Below are 23,455 nucleotides of genomic sequence, written 5' to 3' on the forward strand. Positions count from 1 at the left end.
TCAGTTTTACATAGTTTAAGTTTTTGAATCTGTTTATGGTATTTCAATGTTTTTCATTATAAGATCAATGTGAAGCTTCTGGGATTTTGTGATTGTACTTATGGTGATTTGATAATTGATCTTAACTATATCACGGTAAATTAAAGAAAGCGTACTGCGTATCATTGTAACAGATAATCGAATTTATATATCAATTGGCAGATAACCATCAACTTTTATATGTAAAGATCAAATTCATCAACCGCAATTGTCCGATTACATACGTAGTTGTCACCCTCAACTACAGAAAAACAAAAATGTACATGACACTACATTGTGTCCCATGAGAAGGTACTTAATTTTTGTTGGTTTTTGAAGTCAAATGTGTTGCTGTTTAGCTTCAAATGGAACAAAATAAAGTAAAAAAAAAAAAAAAACTGTTATTCATAAGATTGTATAAATAGCAATGGGCCAACAGATCAACTACAAAATATTTATAAAAAAAAAAAAAATTATAAACTGAAAGAAAAAAAACATAAAAAAGATTAAAAGAGATGCAAAATACATTAGGTCACCAAGTGGCATAATATATGATTATGAATTACAAATGGTTAGTTAAAGACTAGATTAGTCATAATACATTAACTTCATAATACAGTCTACCTACTCTACCCTAAAAACCAACACAAACTCATTTTCACTCATCAAATACAGCAAACAAAGTACAGACTACACGCTACAAACTATCAAATAAGGTTACATTGCAGTGGCATTTAAAACTACATTCATTCATGCAAAGTTACATAACTTAAGTCATGTCACTTGCCTCTTCCTTTCCCTCTTCGACTAGATCTGGTCACTGCTCGGTTTTCAGTTGTCCCGTCTATCTTTGTAGCCATGTCTTCATTGGTGTTAGAACTGCACTGAGAATTGTTGATGACGGGTATATTTGGTGATTCAGTTAACGGATAACCATTCTTGTCTGCTCGATCAACATCATAAGCCATACTACCATTTTCATCGGGCTGTCTATGATCTTCTTCTGTTTCTAACTTGTTTCCTTCACTAGAAGGCCCGGTTGTTTGCCTCTTGTCCGAATTTATACCCTAACCAAACGTCTCCACTAATGTTAATATACCATTGGTTACATACATATTAATAGAAAAAAAGGAGCCAGAATGGCCAGCTTAGGCAAAAGGTTCGTGTAGTGTCAAATATGAAACATTTACTAAAATTTTGGGGGATGCAATAATTTAGTAGGTTTGATGCATTCTATATTGAATTTAAGTGACCTTCGTTGTATTATTAACATTTGGATCATTAAACGAGGGATAATTAATCAACCCAACCATACCCATTATCACTTTCCCAAAAAGTTAACTCATTTTAAGTTTTTAACTGTTACCTGACATTTCTGTTTTTTTTAGGACCGGGCATGCCCGTTTAGACTATTACGTATAGAAATGTTTCATTTTCAAAATTTTGTTGTCATTGCATACCTCGTACTGTTCAAGAACTGGCATTATCGGATTGGATGGCAAAGTTTCGGTAGGCAAAACATCTTGAGCAGTCCTTACATCTGATGGTAAAAAAAAGAGGGACAGGATAATTTCAATTAGCATGATTTAACATATAGATAAATATTAAATATCAAGATCTATATTGCTTACATTTTCACATACAAGTTGAAATGATCTAAAACAACCAACCTGAGAGGCTAAGAGGTGTCTCATCGGCAGCCAGGTTCACAGTTTCTTCTCCTGATTTTGGTGTTCCCACAACACTTGTGGATTTATCATTTGCTAAGGAATGTATTGGAGCATCATCTTGTAAGTTAGATGATGCATACTTAATAGATCGATGACTGTTTAACATATCTTCGGTTGCTTTCGTACGCACCCGACGAAGTTCTTCCTGAATGTTCCATGTTCCAGCAGAAAGATAATCCCTCTGTAGTAATAGATCAAAAAGGTTAGACTTCGGTTGAAAGTAACCTAAAGACTGTTTTATATCAGATCTACCTATTTCCCACCTACGCAGATCTACCCCTTCAATAGTAACTTTAGTGGGTGTGTTTGATTGCCTCTTAATCGAATGGTTCAACACTGAACCATTCATCATTCAGTGCGTTTGTTACTTTGTTACTGACATGTGAATGACATATGATGTTGAACCGTTCCAACAATCTGTGCTTAACCGTTCAAAGTTGAAATACTTTTTTAACCATTCACCACCATCATTTCCTTTATTAAGCTACTTAAAAAATATCTATTAACATTTATCAAAAAGTTATATCCTTTTACTTATTCATTTAAAAGGTTAATACATTAATTTTAAATCGTTCACAGAGTTCATTCACTATAATTATCAATAACTGGTTATTGTTGTTCAAAAGTAAGTTCAATCTTTAACCCATTCATTGCTTAATCATTATGTTTTATCAAACGTACCCTACAAGTAACGCATAAAGGCATATACCTATGTTATCATCATTGAACTTTACATGATATTGGATTTCTGGTGACTTTGGTTTTGATCAATTAGTATCACAAATTTAAACATTACAGGGCAATTTAGGTAATTAGTTATTAGCCAGAGGCTATTGTCTAGGGAAACAGAACAGCACCATACATAAAAATACATTTTATATTCTGTTTCCTACACTAACAAGTAAAGAACTCAAGATGCAGTGATAAATTATAAATCTATTAAAAAATAACAAGTGATGGAGTAATATAATCACCTTTGCTGATGAAAAAGAAGTTCCACCAACAGAAGAGTAGGGCATTTTTTCCTTAAATAATGGTGACGGGGTTAAAGATTTCTCTAGATTTAAAGGGGAGGCCCACGGAGGACGAGCTTTCATATATGACTTGGCCACATCAACTGGTGACCCTGCTTCCGATTCGGTGGCCTGAATAAATATAAAGAACCAAAGCTGTTACTATACTTAGAAAAGAGTTCATAAGCAACATACAGAAGACAAAAGATAACGAAATGATAGTACTTTGTATCTTAAGTACGGATTTTTCTAAGAAGAATTTTTTTAAATCATTAATTGATCCAAGTTCATAAAACAATACCATTAACGTTTTATGCAAAACAATCATTTGGAACAAAACATCATATACACGTACGGTCATTTTTAGGAATATGCAATCAATGTACAAGATAATGAATTGATAGTACCTTGTATAGATTTAGAGACTATGAAAAAAAAAAAAAAAAAAAAAAAAAAAAAAAAAACACACTATAAGGTTTCATTACTTATCTTAAGTTATATACCATAAACCGTACTACCCATACTAGGAAGAAAAAAAGGCTCAGAAAAGCTTTTGGGTCATTACTATTTTCAGAAGTTGGGAAAATATAATTTGGTTACTTAAGTAGAAATATTCTCTTCTCTCCAGAGTTCTTTCTTTATTCCTCGATTATCTTGATTTATCTTAGTTAATAATAATAATAATATAATTATATTACTATTGCAAATTGTTAATTACGCATATATATATATATATATATATATATATATATATATATATATATATATATATATATATATATATAACTTCCATAATTTTAATTGGTAATTTTACAAAGTGAATAGAGTCATAGATCAGACCACGCATATGAAAGCCTAACCTGTGGTGTCGTAACAGATTTGAGAGCATAGGTTCCATTGTCCAAGTTTGACTTTAAAGCAGATCTAACTTTGTTCTCTTCAACCCACCTTTTTGCTTCTAAGATAGTTTGGTTGCGGATATCAGAAGTCTCTATTTACAAATTACCACAAAATATATCATTTGTTGACTTCCGTGAAAATTTAACATAAAAAAAACAGGTTACAGATATTCCAATATACCATTGTTAGCGCTGCTACGTATCGTACTTGGTCCTGCATCCACACCCTCTCTCGTTGAGTAATCTACAACTCGTGAATTAATGATCTCTATTAGTCTATTACCCTCTTCCCTGTTAGACATAAGAACATATCTGTAAGTACACACTAGAAAGAACTAGAACAAAACCTGAAGAGTAAACAAAACAAATATCCTGATCTGATAACTACTATAACATACATGAACTCAATACAAGATTGAGTATATGGGAAAAAACATACATAGGGAGTCGCAGAATTGTACAAGATTGACTAATTTAGTTAAGACTGAAATGAACATAAACATACCAGAAAGTAAAAAATAAAAAAGTATCAAAGAGTAATACTAAAGATATTAGTTGACTGAAAGATACCTTGAGAATTGTTCAAGCATAAGTAGCTGCTCAATTAAATGCAAAGTTTCATTCTTTTGATACGAATTGTCTTGCTGCTGCGGCTGTAAGAAAATATAGCCAAGACTTTCGCGTTAATATGAGAATATGAGATGCATAACTAGAAAGAATAGTTAGTTCTTAGAGTTATAAAAACTAAAAATAAACGTTATTCGATCGCACACGTAGTAATGTAAGAGGCATTAACCATTCCCGCAACTTAACTAGCCAAATAATCATTAAACTAGAATGTTCAATCGATTTACCAGAGCTCAATCAAAGTTTTACTGGATCAACTTTTCTCGACATGTTAAGTTCTGGAAGAGCTCATTAATGTTTTTAATAGTAATAGTATCCTTTTTACAATTCAACTAGTCTTTAAGATAACATGCACAGTATCTAACTTCAAATCTTATGTTAATAACCTGAGAGTTGGTATCAATTGCATAAAATTTAAAAACAAAAAAGCACAAAGGAATTTAATTTTAATTAACCACCATTTAAGCATAAAAGATCGCCCAGCCACCTATTATTGTATTGTATATACAATGCCGGAAATAAAGTATTGTTCAATTACCCCATGAGAATCGTTTTCATCATCTCCAAAATCATCTTCATCTCCTGCATCGAAATAGCAGTTTAAAACAAAAAAGAACAGAAAATCAAATCAAACAACTACACACAAGGTAAAAAAACGCTACTCGGGGAGTACTCGGTTCGGACTTTTAGGTAGTACTCGGCAACTTGGATAGTACTCAAAGGTTGACCGAGTTTGACTTCGACCAATTTTGACGGTGTTTTCACCAACTTTGCTGATTATCTGAGTAATCCCGAGTTTTGACCCATTTTCCAAGTAAACCCAAGTTTTGGCCGAGTACTCCCAGAGTTGCAGCACTGACTACGCATAATATTCATCACAAATATTTAGTTCTTGACGCCAACCAGCGCCACACATGTAAATGGTAATAATTCACAGAGGCGGAACATTGTGGAGGCAAAAGCAGGTATCCGCCCCGGCTCAATTTCGGGGAAAAAAATTAACCTAAAAAAAAAAAATTACACTAAAAAATAAGGTTTTTTTTTAGTGTTTACCCCCTTTCATTAGTTTCGCCCATCTCCGGTCAGGTTCAAGTTCCAACTTACATCATAAAAAACTCCAATTTACATCAATCATAAAGTAAGCATACATTTAATTAAACGTATAGCCCTAAAGTAGTAGTAATTACTTTACCTGAATCAGAATCAGTGTCTTCGGAAGATGAAGAAGGTGTAACCCAAGTTTTAGGGTTCCAAATAGAAGATAGAATCTTAGTAGCACCACCTGCAACATACTTAGCAGGCGAAACGAGTCCACTGAGCCAATTAGGGTTTTCCGGTTGCGGTAGTGGAGGCTGAGGCTGAATTGGGCGGTCGTAAGGGGTTCTCCTTGCGACAGTTTTTCTCGATTTCAATATTTTGCCGCCGGATCTGGCGGCCGGAACGTCGCCGGGGGTTTGAGAATCGGGAACCATGATTATTTCTCGATGGGCGAATAGGGAGTGTTACCAGTGCGTTTTGAATTTTGGGGAAATTGGCGACTGAATTTTTTTTTTCAGGATATTTATTATTTATTTATTTCATTTTATTGAACGGGGTTCAAGATAAGAATATACTCCGTATTTCATACTGCAAAATTTCATTAAATTTCACTTCACTACTAATAAAAATAAAAATAAAAAATAAATATAAATACTACTTTCATCAAGTTAAATTAAACTAATAATTATAATTATGTAATAAATAATCTGTTAAATGAATATAAATATCTTTGTACAAGTTGTCGATAAGAGCTGTATGTAACTTCATTAAAGTATCATGTTAGCATTTCTAACCATTTCTCTAATCATTTTAAGATATGTTTTTAGTATGGCAAAATGATACTTAAATATGTATATTGATAAGTTCATCAAAAAGTTACAAATACTAATTATACATACAATACAAACACGTAAAATATATTTATAAATCGTGTATTAAAATATTAAAAATATTATTGTATGATTTGATTTGATTTGATTTACCAAATTAAATATACTAGAGTATATTTGGCGCGTAACTTAAAGGTGTTTTTAAATTTTAACTTTTATGACAAAATTCATATTATAAAGCTCTGTTTTGATAAAAGAGCTTAAAATTTTTAGACAAGAGAAAAGCTAAAAGCTATTAGAAATAACGTTTAGCTTTTAACTTTTGTCATTTTACTTTTTATTTGACAAACTAACTACCTTAACAAATTCAACTGATTGTTAAAAGTTAATGTACCTGTTACAAGATGAAAGTTAGAAGCTACCGGCTAGTTTTGTTAAACACATCTCTAATTCAATTGTTGTAAGATGGCATGTAATTTTTTAGAGGTTCTAGTTTGAAAGATTATTAGAAGTGTGAAAAGTATGCATATTTTAATATTTTAATATATTTTATTTTTGTTGTGATGACCCGGAAAATTTCGACTTATTTTGAACCAAATTCTCGATATGATTTAATGTTTCCGACACGATAAGCAAAGTCTGTAAAACTGAATCTCAAAATTTTTGAACTATTCAATTACCCATCGACTACTCTCAACGATTCATGAACAATTATATGTATGTATATATATTATAAGATTTACAAGTAAAAACGACTTTCCTACAGTAAAATACTATTTACTACAGTGAAACCGACTTTGCTACAGTAAAACACTATTTGCTACAGTGCTACATTAAACACTATTTGCTACAATAAACGCTATTTGATGTCGACGAACTAGAAAACAAAGCAGAAATGAGCTGTCCAGCCTAGCCATGCGATCGCATGGCAAAAGCACTGAAAACCCATGCGATCGCATGAGGTCAGATTTCAGGAAAGGTCTATAAATTGAATTCGTTTTTTTGCTCGATTACACATATATCATCCATCTTACTCTGTATTTATTTATTTAATTATTATTATTATTATTATTATTATTATTATTATTATTATTATTATTATTATTATTATTATTAAGATTAATATTATTATTAGTATTATTATTAGTAGTATTATTATACATAAAATACTACGACGAAGTTATGAGCGTGTCACTTTCAAAATGGGTTTTCAAGCGGGATAGAGCTAAGGAAATTATGGGTTATAGCTATGGAGGTTATGGGTAATGTACGTGGGTATTATTGGCAAGTCAAACCTAGTGTTTATCATCTCTGTTGCGTCTACGTACTTCCCTGCAATATTGAATCACGATATTGATACGTGAGCATTCATATTTTATCTTTTATATATTAATTGTGTATCCATGTCTAGTGCTCGAGTATATATATTTATGCATGCTTGTATGCTAAATTTCGTCGTTAAACAGTTTATAATGAATCACGAATTAAATACATATATTACTAGTAAAAGGTATATGATATACATGTTTTTGGAAAGCTGGCGAAAAATCAATAACTTTTCATTTAGAAATCGCGTAATTTCGATGAACGAATTAAAAGATATGATCAACTGAATTATGATTGACGTTAATTAGAATTGCTTTTGAATCTGCAATTAATATTTAAACAACTTGTTTGTAAGATTGATAAATTGGATTTTTGAATATTACCAACCGAGTAAATGAATCCTTATATAAGGTACGTCTCGTTTTGTTGAACTATTGTCAAAATTGACTTTTTGAAATGGCTTTGGCTAACTTTTGTATGTCGATCTCGAGCATTAGGATTGTGATACACTATGACCTGACTTAGCTCGATAGACATTTATTGACCAACATATATTCTCTAGGTTGAGATCTACGGTTATTTGGTAATCCGAGTTTCGGTCACATTTTGGTGAACAACTTTATATGCTGCTAAGGTGAGTTTCATTTGCTCCCTTTTTAATTGCTTTTGCAAACTATATTTTTGGGCTGAGAATACATGCACTTTATTTTAAACGCAATGGATACAAGTACATATTTAATTCTACACTGAGTTTGAACCGAAAATCCCTTAGCTTTGGTAACAAGTAACTGCCAGTTATAAGAATTGGTGGGCGCGAGTAGTTGTATATGGATCCATAGGGCTTGACATCCCCGTCTGTTCCAGGTATAGAAACCCTAGCCTGAACTATAAAACATATGTATGCTATTTGAGTTTAGTACATGTTGGTTTGCGTGTATTGTACATGTTGGTTGCATGTATGTTAAAACAGGGGTACTTATTATAACGTTAAAGTTTAGCTACCAGAGTGCTCAATCTTGTAGAATATTTTGATAAACGTTTCTGGATGAAACAACTGAAATCTTGTGATCCACCTTTATGTACAGATTATGCAAAACATTAAAACTATGAACTCACCAACCTTTGTGTTGACACTTGTTAGCATGTTTATTCTCAGGTTCCCTAGAAGTCTTCCGCTGTTTGCTTATATGTATGACAAGCTATGTTGTGACGATCGCTCCAAATCCATATGGACGAACACGTCATTCATGGATTTCATTGAGGTATTTGACCTCTATATGATACGTTTTGTAAACATTGCATTCTTTTGAAAAGGCACACCATATATGAATATTTAAATTAAAGGTTTTCGACATCTGATGATTTCTACATATAAACAATCACCGTAAATAATAGTTTACAATAGTACTTCCGTTGACAATGTAGTAAAAATAAGATAGATGGTGATGATTTTGTGAATGCAACGTTTTCGTGAATAAATCATGTATGACTCCATGCACATGGCTTGTATAACATATAAGCAAGCAGCGGAAGACTTCTAGGGAACCTGAGAATAAACATGCTAACAAGTGTCATTCTTCTTTTTCATCTACCTCCAGATGAAGTTACTTTCTTCTACTATTACCTTGGGGTTATAGTATTTTTCATTCTCCTGTGTCTTTATATTGCTATACGCGTTGATATACACGGTTTGTAATATATGTGTTGTTGTCAGGCTTTATATTTTCCCTTATATTTAGGAGCTCCATGCTTTCGTTTTTCCTTCCCGACTTCAAGTCAAGTGAATAATGGTCCAGAATTCGTAGCTATACATTTCGGAATGAACATAGTTAATGTTCTAAGAAAGAAATTGTAATGGCACAATCTGACTTGTCAAATTACCAGAATACCTCGAAAAAGACCGAATCATCAAGAAAAATATTTTCTTGATATGTTTAGAGGTTAAATAAAATGAAAGAGTTATGTAACATGGTTCATGATGAGGGTATGATCTGTGAACCTTTATCACGTTCCATTAGAAACTCAGCATGACTTACTGTAATATAATCACGTTGATCAAGTGTCATTATATTATACTAACTCATGCTTCAATTCCCAACACTACTTTAAAAACATTCATATTTTAAACTTGAAGGTTTCAGAATTTAGAAACTAAAATAGTTTCTTTTATGATATAATACAGATGGTGTAAAGAGATAAATAATTTCAGATAAGAATAATTATGGAAATATCTTCAGAAATATGGAGGATATTTATAATGAAAGATACGATGATATCTTAAAATTTATAATATCAGAGGATGATGCAGAAAATCTGTCTGTGAAGGTTTAGAATGAGGAGTAAGGTGTTTGCTAACGATTTTAGCAGACACTGAATCATTTGAATTCTTTGAAGGCAGGTTCAGTCTTTGTGATTTATCCACAGCCTCCTTCATACTTTGCTCAATCCGTTTTCCAGTTCCAAACCTTCTATTTTTCTCAGCTTTACCACCATACTATTCTTTATCATCAAACTTTTGACTGTTAAGGTCGTTTACAATTTTTGCTGCTTCATCAATATTTTTCCAAAATTCGGAGAACTAGTTTCGTAGTTTGGGGTGTTTTTCGGAAACTTCACATTCGAAGTATGTAAGTCCAGGAGGTAGACGTTATATGTACACATATAACTGTTGGCGTAGACGTACTGCAAGATTTTAAAATACTGATTGCTAATTTCCGGTAGTTGGTATGGCAATTGCCGTTACAAGATGTGGATGAGTACATGATACGGTTTCAATGAGTATAAGGATTTTTCGGAAGGTCAAAGATCAATGAAGTTGTTGGTAAATTTACTGCTAATGTGGTGGAACATGAAAGGTTACTTAGTAAAAAAAACGTATATCCCAAAGTTACAAGTCTGAAAGGTCGTCGTTGACTGGTTCAATGGTTGATAATACTGGATACTTTGAAAAGGAATTGCAAGGTTATTTTCGGTAAAAACAATGCTAAAGGATCTTGCATAGTTTTGAAGTCAAAGTATAACTTTGAAAGATGTAGAGATATAAGAATGATGTCACCGGTTCAGAGTTATGGCTTGGATACTGATCCGTCGATATCAGAATATGTGATTGAATTTATATGAAATGATTGTGTATCATTGTAAAGATAGTGAGTATAGTTAATGATTTTTGAATCAAAATTGAAGAATGTACAGTGTAACATATTAATTGTGAACTTAAATATTTCTCGAGTAGTACCTACCCGTTAAAGATTTCACAATTAATACTTTGTACAAAAGAATTTTTATTACCGTCTTTATGAAAATATATGTATGTATATTTTCTTCAGATCTAATACAGATTTAATGAGTTAATATCATATTAAGCTCATTTGATTTTTGGCTTGACTTAGAAATGATTAATCTCTAAAACATTAAAGTTTACATAATCTTTGCGGAGTATTTCGCTAATGTAATCGATACTTCATTATTTATTCTTATTTCTCGGTGAAGGATGTTGATGCTTGTGGAATCTTTGTGAACCTTACAAGGCACAGATGATGTTTTCTGGAAAGTTTCGAGTACATCGAAAATGAAAATGTAAAATCAATTATGTAATTGATTAATACACTTGGTTTATTATGAAATGGAATTCATTGGGTTGAAACAGAGATTGTAGTTAACAATGGTTAAGTTGTTAAGAAAGGATGTACATTATTGCATATTAGTAATATGAACTAACCGAGTAGTACCTACCAGTTAAGATTCACACGTAATAGCTTAGTACGAAAAGATTTATTTTGATTTCAAAATTCATATATATATTAAATATACATAAAATTTCTTCAGTGGAAATGAGTTAATACTTCATCGGTTATTGTTGCTGGTATTTCTTGGTAACTACGGTACGTATGACGTTGATGCTCGTGGAATAGATTGTGAAGTTGAGGTTTGCAATGCGGATGTTGTTGGTGGTGGTAATGGCACTGTTGGTGTTGTTGTCGGTGGTACTGTTGATGCGGTGATTCTGCTGGTGCTTGTAACCTTTGCACCATATTCTCCAAAGCCACTATCCGAGCGCGAAGCTCGTTGACTTCTTCTACTACACCGGGATGATTGGCTGTTTGGACGAGCGGATGAATAAGATCCAGAATTTGAGATAGTATATTATCGTGACGAGATACTCTGGAAATGAGAGAGAAAATGGTGTCTCGAACAGGTTCGCCTTTAAGTGCTTCAGGTTCTTCGTCAAGAGGGCAATGTGGTGGATGGAAGGGATCGCCTTCTTCTTGTCTCCAATAATTAAGTAGGCTACGAACCCATCCCCAATTCATCCAGAATAGATGATGGCTAATTGGTTGATCCATTCCGGTTACATTGTCTTCGGAATTCAGGTGAATATCCATATCGGAATAGCTGTCAGAGTTTAAGGAATTTGAACTAGATACGGGATCCATCTTGTATAATTAGGGAGATGATTTTTGATATGAATTAGATTATAGAATTTAATTTGGTATTCTTCAATACATAATTTACATATGTATATATAATACCAAATTCCATAAATCACGGAGAAATTTTCGGAAGATGTCAGGAAACGTTTACAGTAATAGATACGCTAAGATATGAATTTTCACTATACACTATTCATGCAATAAATGCAGGAAAACGTGTCTAGACTTAAGAATGATAAGCATGTAATTTCCGACAAGAAATGATAAGCAAAACTTTTAACATGCAGACACGGTCGAAGTCCAGACATACTAATGCATCTTAACAACTATCAGTTAGACACATTCATGCAAGACCTGGTTCGCTAGGACCAACGCTCTGATACCAACTGTGACGATCGCTCCAAATTCATATGGACGAACACGTCATTCATGGATTTCATTGCGAGGTATTTGACCTCTATATGATACGTTTTGTAAACATTGCATTCTTTTGAAAAGGCACACCATATATGAATATTTAAATTAAAGGTTTTCGACATCTGATGATTTCTACATATAAACAATCACCGTAAATAATAGTTTACAATAGTACTTCCGTTGACAATGCAGTAAAAATAAGATAGATGGTGATGATTTTGTGAATGCAACGTTTTCTTGAATAAATCATGTATGACTCCATGCACATGGCTTGTATAACATATAAGCAAACAGCGGAAGACTTCTAGGGAACCTGAGAATAAACATGCTAACAAGTGTCAACACAAAGGTTTGTGAGTTCATAGTTTTAGTGTTATGCATAATCTGTTTATAAAGGTGAATCACAAGTTTTCAGTTGTTTCATCCAGAAACGTTTATCAAAATATTCTACAAGATTGAGCACCCTGGTAACTAAACTTAACGTTTAATAATTTGTACCCTTTGTATAATCATCTTAATAGTACACGCAAACCAACGTGTATGCTTCTCAAATAGCATACGTCCGTTAAAAGGCTAGCGCTCTAGCTCGGACGGGGATATCAAGCCCTATGGATCCATATACTACTACTCGCGCCCACCAGTTCTTATAACCGGCAGTTACTAGTTACCAAAGCTAAGGGATTTTCGGTTCAAACTCAGTATAGAATTTAGTATATACTTGTGTCCATTGTTTTTAAAATAAAGTGCATGTATTCTCAGCCCAAAAATATATATTGCAAAATCATTTAAAAAGGGAGCAAATGAAACTCACGCATATAAATATTATAAAAATAGTTAATAAAGCATTTGCATGTATTCTCAGCCCAAAAATGTAAAGGGTAAAAAGGGCAAATGAAACTCACCTTAGCAGCATATAAAGTTGTTCATCGTAATGTGACCGAAACTCGGATTATCAAATAATCGTAGATCTCAACATATCAATATTGAGATTCAATATGGTAGGAAAGTACGTAGACGTAACGGAGATGATAAACACTAGGTTTGATTCATAAATATATCCCCGAATATTACCCATAACCTCCTTGGAAATAACCCATAGTTTTCCTTAGTTATAATCGACTTGTAACCCGAATTAAAATACCCATGTATCACTTGTTACAGTACCATACTACTAATTTAAAATTTAAGCTAGGAAATATACAGAGTGATTTATTTATGTGAGTGTGTGCATTTTTTTTTAAGTTCCTAATAAGTACTTCGTTCATATATATATATATATATATATATATATATATATATATATATATATATATATATATATATATATATATATATATATATATATATATATATATATAATATATAATATAATAATAATAAAAAAGTAAGCCGCCATCACTTTTTATGTCGACAAACTTTTTATGTCGACAAACATTATGCGTTTCGCGTAGATAGTTACGCGGTCCGCGTATGGTGTCTTCACGAAAGTTGTATATTTTTGAGTTATGGACGTCTGGACACCAGAATCACCCTTTTTCGAGTCAGTATGATTTAGTTATGATTTTTCTCGTGCAAGTGCGCAGGTTTAGTGATTTCCATCATTTTAACTTGAAATCTTGAGATGAAATGTTGTAGTCTTTTAGTGCTCATTAGAAACTTTTATTTTATCTTTATTTTCATTTTCATATCATTGAAAATCCATAAAAACATTTTAACAATCAAATTCTATTATATCGAAAAATGTGTCCATACTAAATCGAATAACTATAGTTCTCTAAAACTAATTACATTCACATCTTTTTATTGAAACGTTATAATAATTAAAAATCTATTATTTCAAAGAACGCTTTCATATATTTGAACTAAATCGAATAAATATATTTTAGTTTTTCAGAATTAGTTATATTCAAAATCATTCTTTAAAAGGTTTCATCTATGTCGTAAAATGTTTTCAATATTAAGAAAACTAAATAATTAACTTTATCAAGAGACACGAGACAATCATTGTGTTGAAAGTTAATCTCTACTAACCTTTGTCCAGTAATCGTTAATTGACATATTTGTTCTTACTTGTAGGTCACTTTGCCATTTATTCCGAATATCGTTAAAAAGGAAAGGTTTCCTAAATCAAAGTGGACCTTTCAATAGAGACTCACGATCATACAATGTATCTGATAAATCAATCATTTGATATTATCTTTTAATTTCGTTGATAATTATATTAAACCTATATCGAAACAAATACGTTCGTGTAAAGTATTATACGTCTAATACTTTGTTAACGTTTTCAAGTTATAATATATACATATATACATATATAATCATGTCCGTTTATATAATGGTTCGTGAATCATTAGAATTTGGTCGAGGTTAAATGAATGTATGAACATAGTTTAAAATTCTTGAGATTCAACTTAACAAACTTTGCTTATCGTGTCGGAATAATATAAAGATTAAAGTTTAAATTTGTTCGAAAATTTCCGGGTCATCACAGTACCTACCCGTTAAAGAAATTTCGTCCCGAAATTTGAGTGAGGTCGTCATGGCTAACAATAAAAATGTTTTTATGATGAATATGAGTCGATAAATAAAGTTTTATCACCGTTGAATAATATGGATAAAACAATCCAATTACTCGAAGCGTATGAGGGAAGTTATTGTAATAAAGTGAAATAGAGAATAGAGATGCGTCTTATCTCTTGACGTAGTAACGATTGATTTCCAAAATTTATGGAATAGAAAGTCTTCATAATCTAAATAAGATTTGATTCTTCAGAATTTAAGAAAATTAAGATCTTTAATTAAATGAGGTCACCTGCCTTGATTGCTCTGTCTGTTATTTCGCTTATAAATTAACCCCTTTCGTCTCATTATTTTCACCACTCCTACATTTTCTTCCTCATTTCATACTTCTAAAAGATTGTGAAATGCTTCATCCAGTTCTGATTCTTGATATACTCCTAACTTTTATATGTGTCATTCTTCTTTTTCATCTACCTCCAGAGAAAGTTACTTTCTTCTACTATTACCTTGGAGTTATAGTATTTTTCATTCTCCCGTGTCTTTATATTGCTATACGCGTTGATATACACGATTTGTAATATATGTGTTGTTGTTAGGCTTTATATTTTCTCTTATATTTAGGAGCTCCATGCTTTCGTTTTTCCTTCCCGACTTCAAGTCAAGCGAATAATGGTCCAGAATTCGTAGCTATACATTTCAGAATGAACATAGTTAATGTTCTAAGAAAGAAATTGTAATGGCACAATCTGACTTGTCAAATTACCAGAATACCTCGAAAAAGACCGAATCATCAAGAAAAATATTTTCTTGATATGTTTAGAGGTTAAATAGAATGAAAGAGTTATGTAACATGGTTCATGATGAGGGTATGATCTGTGAACCTTTATCACGTTTCATTAGAAACTCAGCATGACTTACTGTAATATAATCACGTTGATCAAGTGTCATTATATTATACTAACTCATGCTTCAATTCCCAACACTACTTCAAAAACATTCATATTTTAAACTTGAAGGTTTCAGAATTTAGAAACTAAAATAGTTTCTTTTATGATATAATACAGATGGTGTAAAGAGATAAATAATTTCAGATAAGAATAATTATGGAAATATCTTCAGAAATATGGAGGATATTTATAATGAAAGATACGATGATATCTTAAAATTTCTAATATCAGAGGATGATGCGGAAAATATGTCTGTGAAGGTTTAGAATGAGGAGTAAGGTGTTTGCTAATGATTTTAGCAGACACTGAATCATTTGGATTCTTTGAAGGCAGGTTCAGTCTTTGTGATTTATCCACAGCCTCCTTCATACTTTGCTCAATCCGTTTTCCAGTTCCAAACCTTCTATTTTTCTCAGCTTTACCACCATACTATTCTTTATCATCAAACTTTTGACTGTTAAGGTCGTTTACAATTTTTGCTGCTTCATCAATATTTTTCCAAAATTCGGAGAACTAGTTTCGTAGTTTGGGGTGTTTTTCGGAAACTTCACATTCGAAGTATGTAAGTCCAGGAGGTAGACGTTATATGTACACATATAACTGTTGGCGTAGACGTACTGCAAGATTTTAAAATACTGATTGCTAATTTCCGGTAGTTGGTATGGCAATTGCCGTTACAAGATGTGGATGAGTACATGATGGATCCCGTATCTAGTTCAAATTCCTTAAACTCTGACAACTATTCCGATATGGATATTCACCTGAATTCTGAAGACAGTGTAACCGGAATGGATCAACCAATCAGCCATCACCTATTCTGGATGAATTGGGGATGGGTTCGTAGCCTGCTTAGTCATTGGAGATGGAAGAAGGTAATCCCTTCCATCCACCACATTGCCCTCTTGGCGAAGAACCTGAAGCACTTACCGGCGAACCTATTCGAGACACCATTTTCTCTCTCATTTCCAGAGTATCTCGTCATGATTATATATTATCTCAAATTCTAGATCTTATTCGTCCACTCGTCCTAACCGATAATCACCCCGGTGTAATAGAAGAAGTCAACGAGCTTCGCGCTCGGGTAGTGGCTTTGGAGAATGTAGTGCAAAAGTTACAAGCACCAGCACCAGCACCGGCAGCAACAGTACCACCATCAGCAACACCAACAGTACCATCACCACCGCCACCAACAACATCCACATCCCACACCTCAACATCATAATCTGTACCTCGAACATCAACGTCATATGCACCATAGATACCAAGGAATACCAACAACAACAAACGATGAAGTATTGATTCATAACTTCATCGAAGAAATATTTTGCAGAGAATATGTAGTTTCTAAAAGTTTTCGAGATTATATATTCTAGTCCTAGTCGAAAACCAGATGAGATTAATATTATGTTAACTCATTAAATCCATGATTACATCTAAGGAAAATATATATGTAGGTATATTTTCATAAAGATTGTAATTAAGAAATTTTTTTTGTACAAACTGTTAATGGTGAGAATATTTTAACGGGTAGGTAATACCCGAGAGATATATAAATTCACAATTAATATGTTACATTCTTCGATTCTGATTCAACAAATCATCAACTATACTCACTACTTTCACAACAATAAATATTCTTTTATAAAAATCAAAGCAACCATCCTCATCCAAATTTGATTACATATTTTGATTTTGACAAATCAAAATCCAAGTCAAGATTTAACAAAAGACATCATTCTTAGATTCCTACATTTTTTGACTTCAAAACTGTGCTAGAACATCATAGAACCCAGAAAAGTATTTGTATCATTCAAATTCCTAGAACATCATATGAATATTAACAATTATAATCTATGTTCAAATCCCTCGAAATTCCTGAAGACACTTCAAATAATGAATCATCGAGATGATGATCCAACCACATGTTACCGTAGTCTTGTACTTGAATAACCCTCGAAATAAAAGTCATAGTTTAACACGTATCCGTGTCAGACCCTTTGGCATTTATTAGCTAAATAAACTTTTCAATCCCTTTTCAAAATAGACAGTTTTGTCACCACTACAGCAAAATCACCTTCAATTGTTCATTCGAATAAGCCTTATTATAACGATTACCCCTTCATCATTGTTACCGGGGAACCTTTCATATTCCACCACATTAGCAGTAAACTTATCAACAACTTCATTGATCATTAAGCCTCTCCGAAAAATCACGATAATTATTCATTGAAACTCTATCAAGTACCCATATACAACTTGTAACAACAATTGTCATACCAACTACTGGGAATTAGCAAATCAGTATTTTGAATTTCGTAGCAATTTTTTGCCAACAGTTATATATATACATATAACGTGTACCTTCAAAGACTTACAGACTTCGAATGTGAAGTTTCTGAAAAACACCCTAAACTATGAACTAGTTCTCGAAATCTTAAAAAAATGCTGATGAAGCAGCAAAAACTGTAAACGACTTTAACAGTCGAAAGTTTGATGATAAAGAGTAGTGTGTTGAAAAAGCACAGAAAAAGAGAAAATTTGGTACTGGAAAACAAATTGAGCAAACCATGAAGGAGGCTGTGGACAAATCATAAAGACTAAACCTGCCTTCAAAGAATCCAAATGATTCAGTGTCTGCTGAAGTCATTAACGAATACCTTGCTCCTGACTCTAAACTTTTACGGACAAAATCTTCTTCATCATCTTTCGATATTAGAAGTTCTAAGATATCCTCATATCTTTCATTATAAATATCTTCGATGTTTCTGAAGATATCTTCATAACTATTGTTATCCAAAATCATTTACTTCTTCGTGCTATCTGTGTAAAATCATAAAAGAAACTATTTTAGTTTCTAAATTCTGAAACCTTCGAGTTTAAAATATGAATGTTTCTGAAGTAGTGTTGGGAACTGAAGCATGAGTTAGTATAATATAATGACACTTGATCAACGTGATTATATTACAGTAAGTCATGCTGAGCTTCTAATGGAACGTGATAAAGGTTCACAGATCATACCTGAAACGACCCGACCCAATCCATAGGGACGAATACAATAACATATGATTACATCACGAGGCATTTGACCTCTATATGATACGTTTTATAAACATTGCATTCTTTTGAAAAGATATACCATAAATTAATATTTAAAATTCAATGTTTTCGACATCTGATGATTTCTACATATAGACAATCACCGTAAATAACAGTTTACAAGAATACTTCCGTTGACAATGCAGTCAAAATAAATACACGGTGATGATTTTGTGAATGCAATGCTTCCTCGAATAAAACATGTATCACTCCATGCACATGGTTTCTCTAACATATATTCAAACAGCGGAAGACTTCTAGGAACCTGAGAATAAACATGCTTTAAACGTCAACATAAAGTTGGTGAGATATAGGTTTAATGCTAGCAGCGTTATAAATATAGACCACAAGATTTCATATACATAAACGTTTTAATAAAAATATTCTAAGTGGTTGAGCACTTGATAATCATACTTAACATTTAATCAACGTCGCATATTCCCTTTATTATGAAATCTCACTACATTCTACCAAGTGTAGTCACCGAAACGAAGTACTGTACAACCGTTGAATACTGGTCGTCCAGTCCGGTTGGGGTTGTCAGGCCCGATAGATCTATCAACAGGATTCGCGTTTGTAGTGACCCGAACTTTTCCATGTTTATATATATTAATTGAGATTGATATTTACATGATTAAATGTTTCCAACATGTTAAGTAATCAAACTTGTTAAGACTTGATTAATTGAAATATGTTTCATATAGACAATTGACCACCCAAGTTGACCGGCGATTCACGAACGTTAAAACTTGTAAAAACGACATGACAATATATATATATGGATAAACATATGGTTAACATGAGATTATGATAAGTAAGTATCTCCATAAGTATATTAACAATGAGTTATATACATATAAACAAGACTACTAACTTAAGGATTTCGAAACGAGACATATATGTAACGATTATCGTTGTAACGACATTTAAATGTATATATATCATATTAAGATATATTAATATATCATAATATCATGATAATATAATAATTTAACATCTCATTAGATATAATAAACAATGGGTTAACAACATTAATTGAGATCGTTAACTTAAAGGTTTCAAAACAACACTTACATGTAACGACTAACGATGACTTAACGACTCAGTTAAAATGTATATACATGTAGTGTTTTAATATGTATTTATACACTTTTGAAAGACTTCAATACACTTATCAAAATTCTTCTACTTAACAAAAATGCTTACAATTACATCCTCGTTCAGTTTCATCAACAATTCAACTCGTATGCACCCGTATTCGTACTCGTACAATACACAACTTTTAGATGTATATACTATTGGTATATACACTCCAATGATCAGCTCTTAGCAGCCCATGTGAGTCACCTAACACATGTGGGAACCATCATTTGGTAACTAGCATGAAATATCTCATAAAATTACAAAAATATGAGTAATCATTCATGACTTATTTACATGAAAACAAAATTACATATCCTTTATATCTAATCCATACACCAACGACCAAAAACACCTACAAACACTTTCATTCTTCAATTTTCTTCATCTAATTGATCTCTCTCAAGTTCTATCTTCAAGTTCTAAGTGTTCTTCATATATTCTACAAGTTCTAGTTACATAAAATCAAGAATACTTTCAAGTTTGCTAGCTCACTTCCAATCTTGTAAGGTGATCATCCAACCTCAAGAAATCTTTGTTTCTTACAGTAGGTTATCATTCTAATACAAGGTAATAATCATATTCAAACTTTGGTTCAATTTCTATAACTATAACAATCTTATTTCAAGTGATGATCTTACTTGAACTTGTTTTCGTGTCATGATTCTGCTTCAAGAACTTCGAGCCATCCAAGGATCCGTTGAAGCTAGATCCATTTTTCTCTTTTCCAGTAGGTTTATCCAAGGAACTTAAGGTAGTAATGATGTTCATAACATCATTCGATTCATACATATAAAGCTATCTTATTCGAAGGTTTAAACTTGTAATCACTAGAACATAGTTTAGTTAATTCTAAACTTGTTCGCAAACAAAAGTTAATCCTTCTAACTTGACATTTAAAATCAACTAAACACATGTTCTATATCTATATGATATGCTAACTTAATGATTTAAAACCTGGAAACACGAAAAACACCGTAAAACCGGATTTACGCCGTCGTAGTAACACCGCGGGCTGTTTTGGGTTAGTTAATTAAAAACTATGATAAACTTTGATTTAAAAGTTGTTATTCTTAGAAAATGATTTTTATTATGAACATGAAACTATATCCAAAAATTATGGTTAAACTCAAAGTGAAAGTATGTTTTCTAAAATGGTCATCTAGACGTCGTTCTTTCGACTGAAATGACTACCTTTACAAAAACGACTTGTAACTTATTTTTCCGACTATAAACCTATACTTTTTCTGTTTAGATTCATAAAATAGAGTTCAATATGAAACCATAGCAATTTGATTCACTCAAAACGGATTTAAAATGAAGAAGTTATGGGTAAAACAAGATTGGATAATTTTTCTCATTTTAGCTACGTGAAAATTGGTAACAAATCTATTCCAACCATAACTTAATCAACTTGTATTGTATATTATGTAATCTTGAGATACCATAGACACGTATACAATGTTTCGACCTATCATGTCGACACATCTATATATATTTCGGAACAACCATAGACACTCTATATGTGAATGTTGGAGTTAGCTATACAGGGTTGAGGTTGATTCCAAAATATATATAGTTTGAGTTGTGATCAATACTGAGATACGTATACACTGGGTCGTGGATTGATTCAAGATAATATTTATCGATTTATTTCTGTACATCTAACTGTGGACAACTAGTTGTAGGTTACTAACGAGGACAGCTGACTTAATAAACTTAAAACATCAAAATATATTAAAAGTGTTGTAAATATATTTTGAACATACTTTGATATATATGTATATATTGTTATAGGTTCGTGAATCAACCAGTGGCCAAGTCTTACTTCCCGACGAAGTAAAAATCTGTGAAAGTGAGTTATAGTCCCACTTTTAAAATCTAATATTTTTGGGATGAGAATACATGCAGGTTTTATAAATGATTTACAAAATAGACACAAGTACGTGAAACTACATTCTATGGTTGAATTATCGAAATCGAATATGCCCCTTTTTATTAAGTCTGGTAATCTAAGAATTAGGGAACAGACACCCTAATTGACGCGAATCCTAAAGATAGATCTATTGGGCCCAACAAGCCCCATCCAAAGTACCGGATGCTTTAGTACTTCGAAATTTATATCATATCCGAAGGGTGTCCCGGAATGATGGGGATATTCTTATATATGCATCTTGTTAATGTCGGTTACCAGGTGTTCACCATATGAATGATTTTTATCTCTATGTATGGGATGTGTATTGAAGTATGAAATCTTGTGGTCTATTATTATGATTTGATATATATAGGTTAAACCTATAACTCACCAACATTTTTTGTTGACGTTTTAAGCATGTTTATTCTCAGGTGATTATTAAGAGCTTCCGCTGTCACATACTTAAATAAGGACGAGATTTGGAGTTCATGCTTGTATGATATTGTGTAAAAACTGCATTCAAGAAACTTATTTTGTTGTAACATATTTGTATTGTAAATCATTATGTAATGGTCGTGTGTAAACATGATATTTTAGATTATCATTATTTGATAATCTACGTAAAGCTTTTTAAAACCTTTATCTATGAAATAAAGGTTATGGTTTGTTTTAAAAATGAATGCAGTCTTTGAAAAACGTCTCATATAGAGGTCAAAACCTCGCAACGAAATCAATTAATATGGAACGTTTTTAATCAATAAGAACGGGACATTTCAGTTGGTATCCGAGCGTTGGTCTTAGAGAACCAGAATTTTGCATTAGTGTGTCTTATCGAGTTTGTTAGGATGCATTAGTGAGTCTGGACTTCGACCGTGTTTACTTGAAAAATGATTGCTTAACAAATTTTGTTGGGAACTATATATTTTTAACATGTGAATATTATGTGATATATTAATCTCTTAACGCGTTTGATATTATGTGATAGATGTCTACCTCTAGAACAAGTCCCATTGACTCACCTAATAATAATGAAGAGTCAAATGTAAATTGGAATGATTCGTGGACTGATTCACAAGTTCCCGAAGAGGAACCGGAAGAAGAGTCGGAACCGGAAGAAGAATCGGAACCGGAAGAAGAATTGGAACCGGAAGAAGAATCGGAACCGGATGAAGAAATAGAACCGGTGGGGGAAATAATAAAACGGTTAAGTAAAAGAAAATCCTCAACCAACCGACCAAGGTTAATTATGGTCAATGGTGTTTCCGCCAAGGAAGCAAAATATTGGGAGGATTACCAATTCTCCAATGAATCGGATTCCGACGAGAATTCCGGTGATGTTATAGAAATTACCCCAACTGAATTTAAAAAGGCAAAAGAAAATAATAAGGGAAAGGGCATAAAAATAGAGAAATCTAATTCCAACCCCGATGAACTTTATATGTATCGTCAACCCCCGAAGTCCTTAAGTTGTAACAATGACCCGGGAACCTCTAAACCACCAGGTTT

At 32.4% G+C, this 23,455-nt stretch overlaps 1 protein-coding gene across 1 annotated transcript; it reads right to left on the reverse strand.

Moving 5' to 3' along the window:
* Positions 1-529: 529 nt before the first annotated feature.
* Positions 530-5,816, reverse strand: LOC139847836 (protein KAKU4). Its single transcript, XM_071837563.1, has 9 exons — positions 5,480-5,816; positions 4,826-4,869; positions 4,231-4,310; positions 3,842-3,951; positions 3,622-3,752; positions 2,723-2,893; positions 1,689-1,929; positions 1,479-1,558; positions 530-1,085 (listed from the first exon to the last, which is right to left on the reverse strand). Exons 1-9 carry the CDS (start codon positions 5,757-5,759, stop codon positions 798-800), a joined length of 1,425 nt encoding a protein of 474 aa, XP_071693664.1. The 5' UTR covers positions 5,760-5,816; the 3' UTR covers positions 530-797.
* Between the last annotated feature and the right edge of the window lie 17,639 nt (positions 5,817-23,455).

This window comes from Rutidosis leptorrhynchoides, chromosome 5 (genome assembly GCF_046630445.1).
Source record: "Rutidosis leptorrhynchoides isolate AG116_Rl617_1_P2 chromosome 5, CSIRO_AGI_Rlap_v1, whole genome shotgun sequence".
NCBI classification, from domain to species: Eukaryota; Viridiplantae; Streptophyta; class Magnoliopsida; order Asterales; family Asteraceae; genus Rutidosis; species Rutidosis leptorrhynchoides.

Bases quoted from the DNA above. Each gene is read 5' to 3' on its own strand.
- LOC139847836 (XM_071837563.1), bottom strand. From the start codon at position 5,759: ATGGTTCCCGATTCTCAAACCCCCGGCGACGTTCCGGCCGCCAGATCC. The intron at 4,870-5,479 runs GTAAAGTAATTA...ATTTCGATGCAG, and splicing joins AGACACTGATTCTGATTCAG to GAGATGAAGATGATTTTGGA. The intron at 3,753-3,841 runs GTATATTGGAAT...ATTTGTAAATAG, and splicing joins ACGTAGCAGCGCTAACAATG to AGACTTCTGATATCCGCAAC.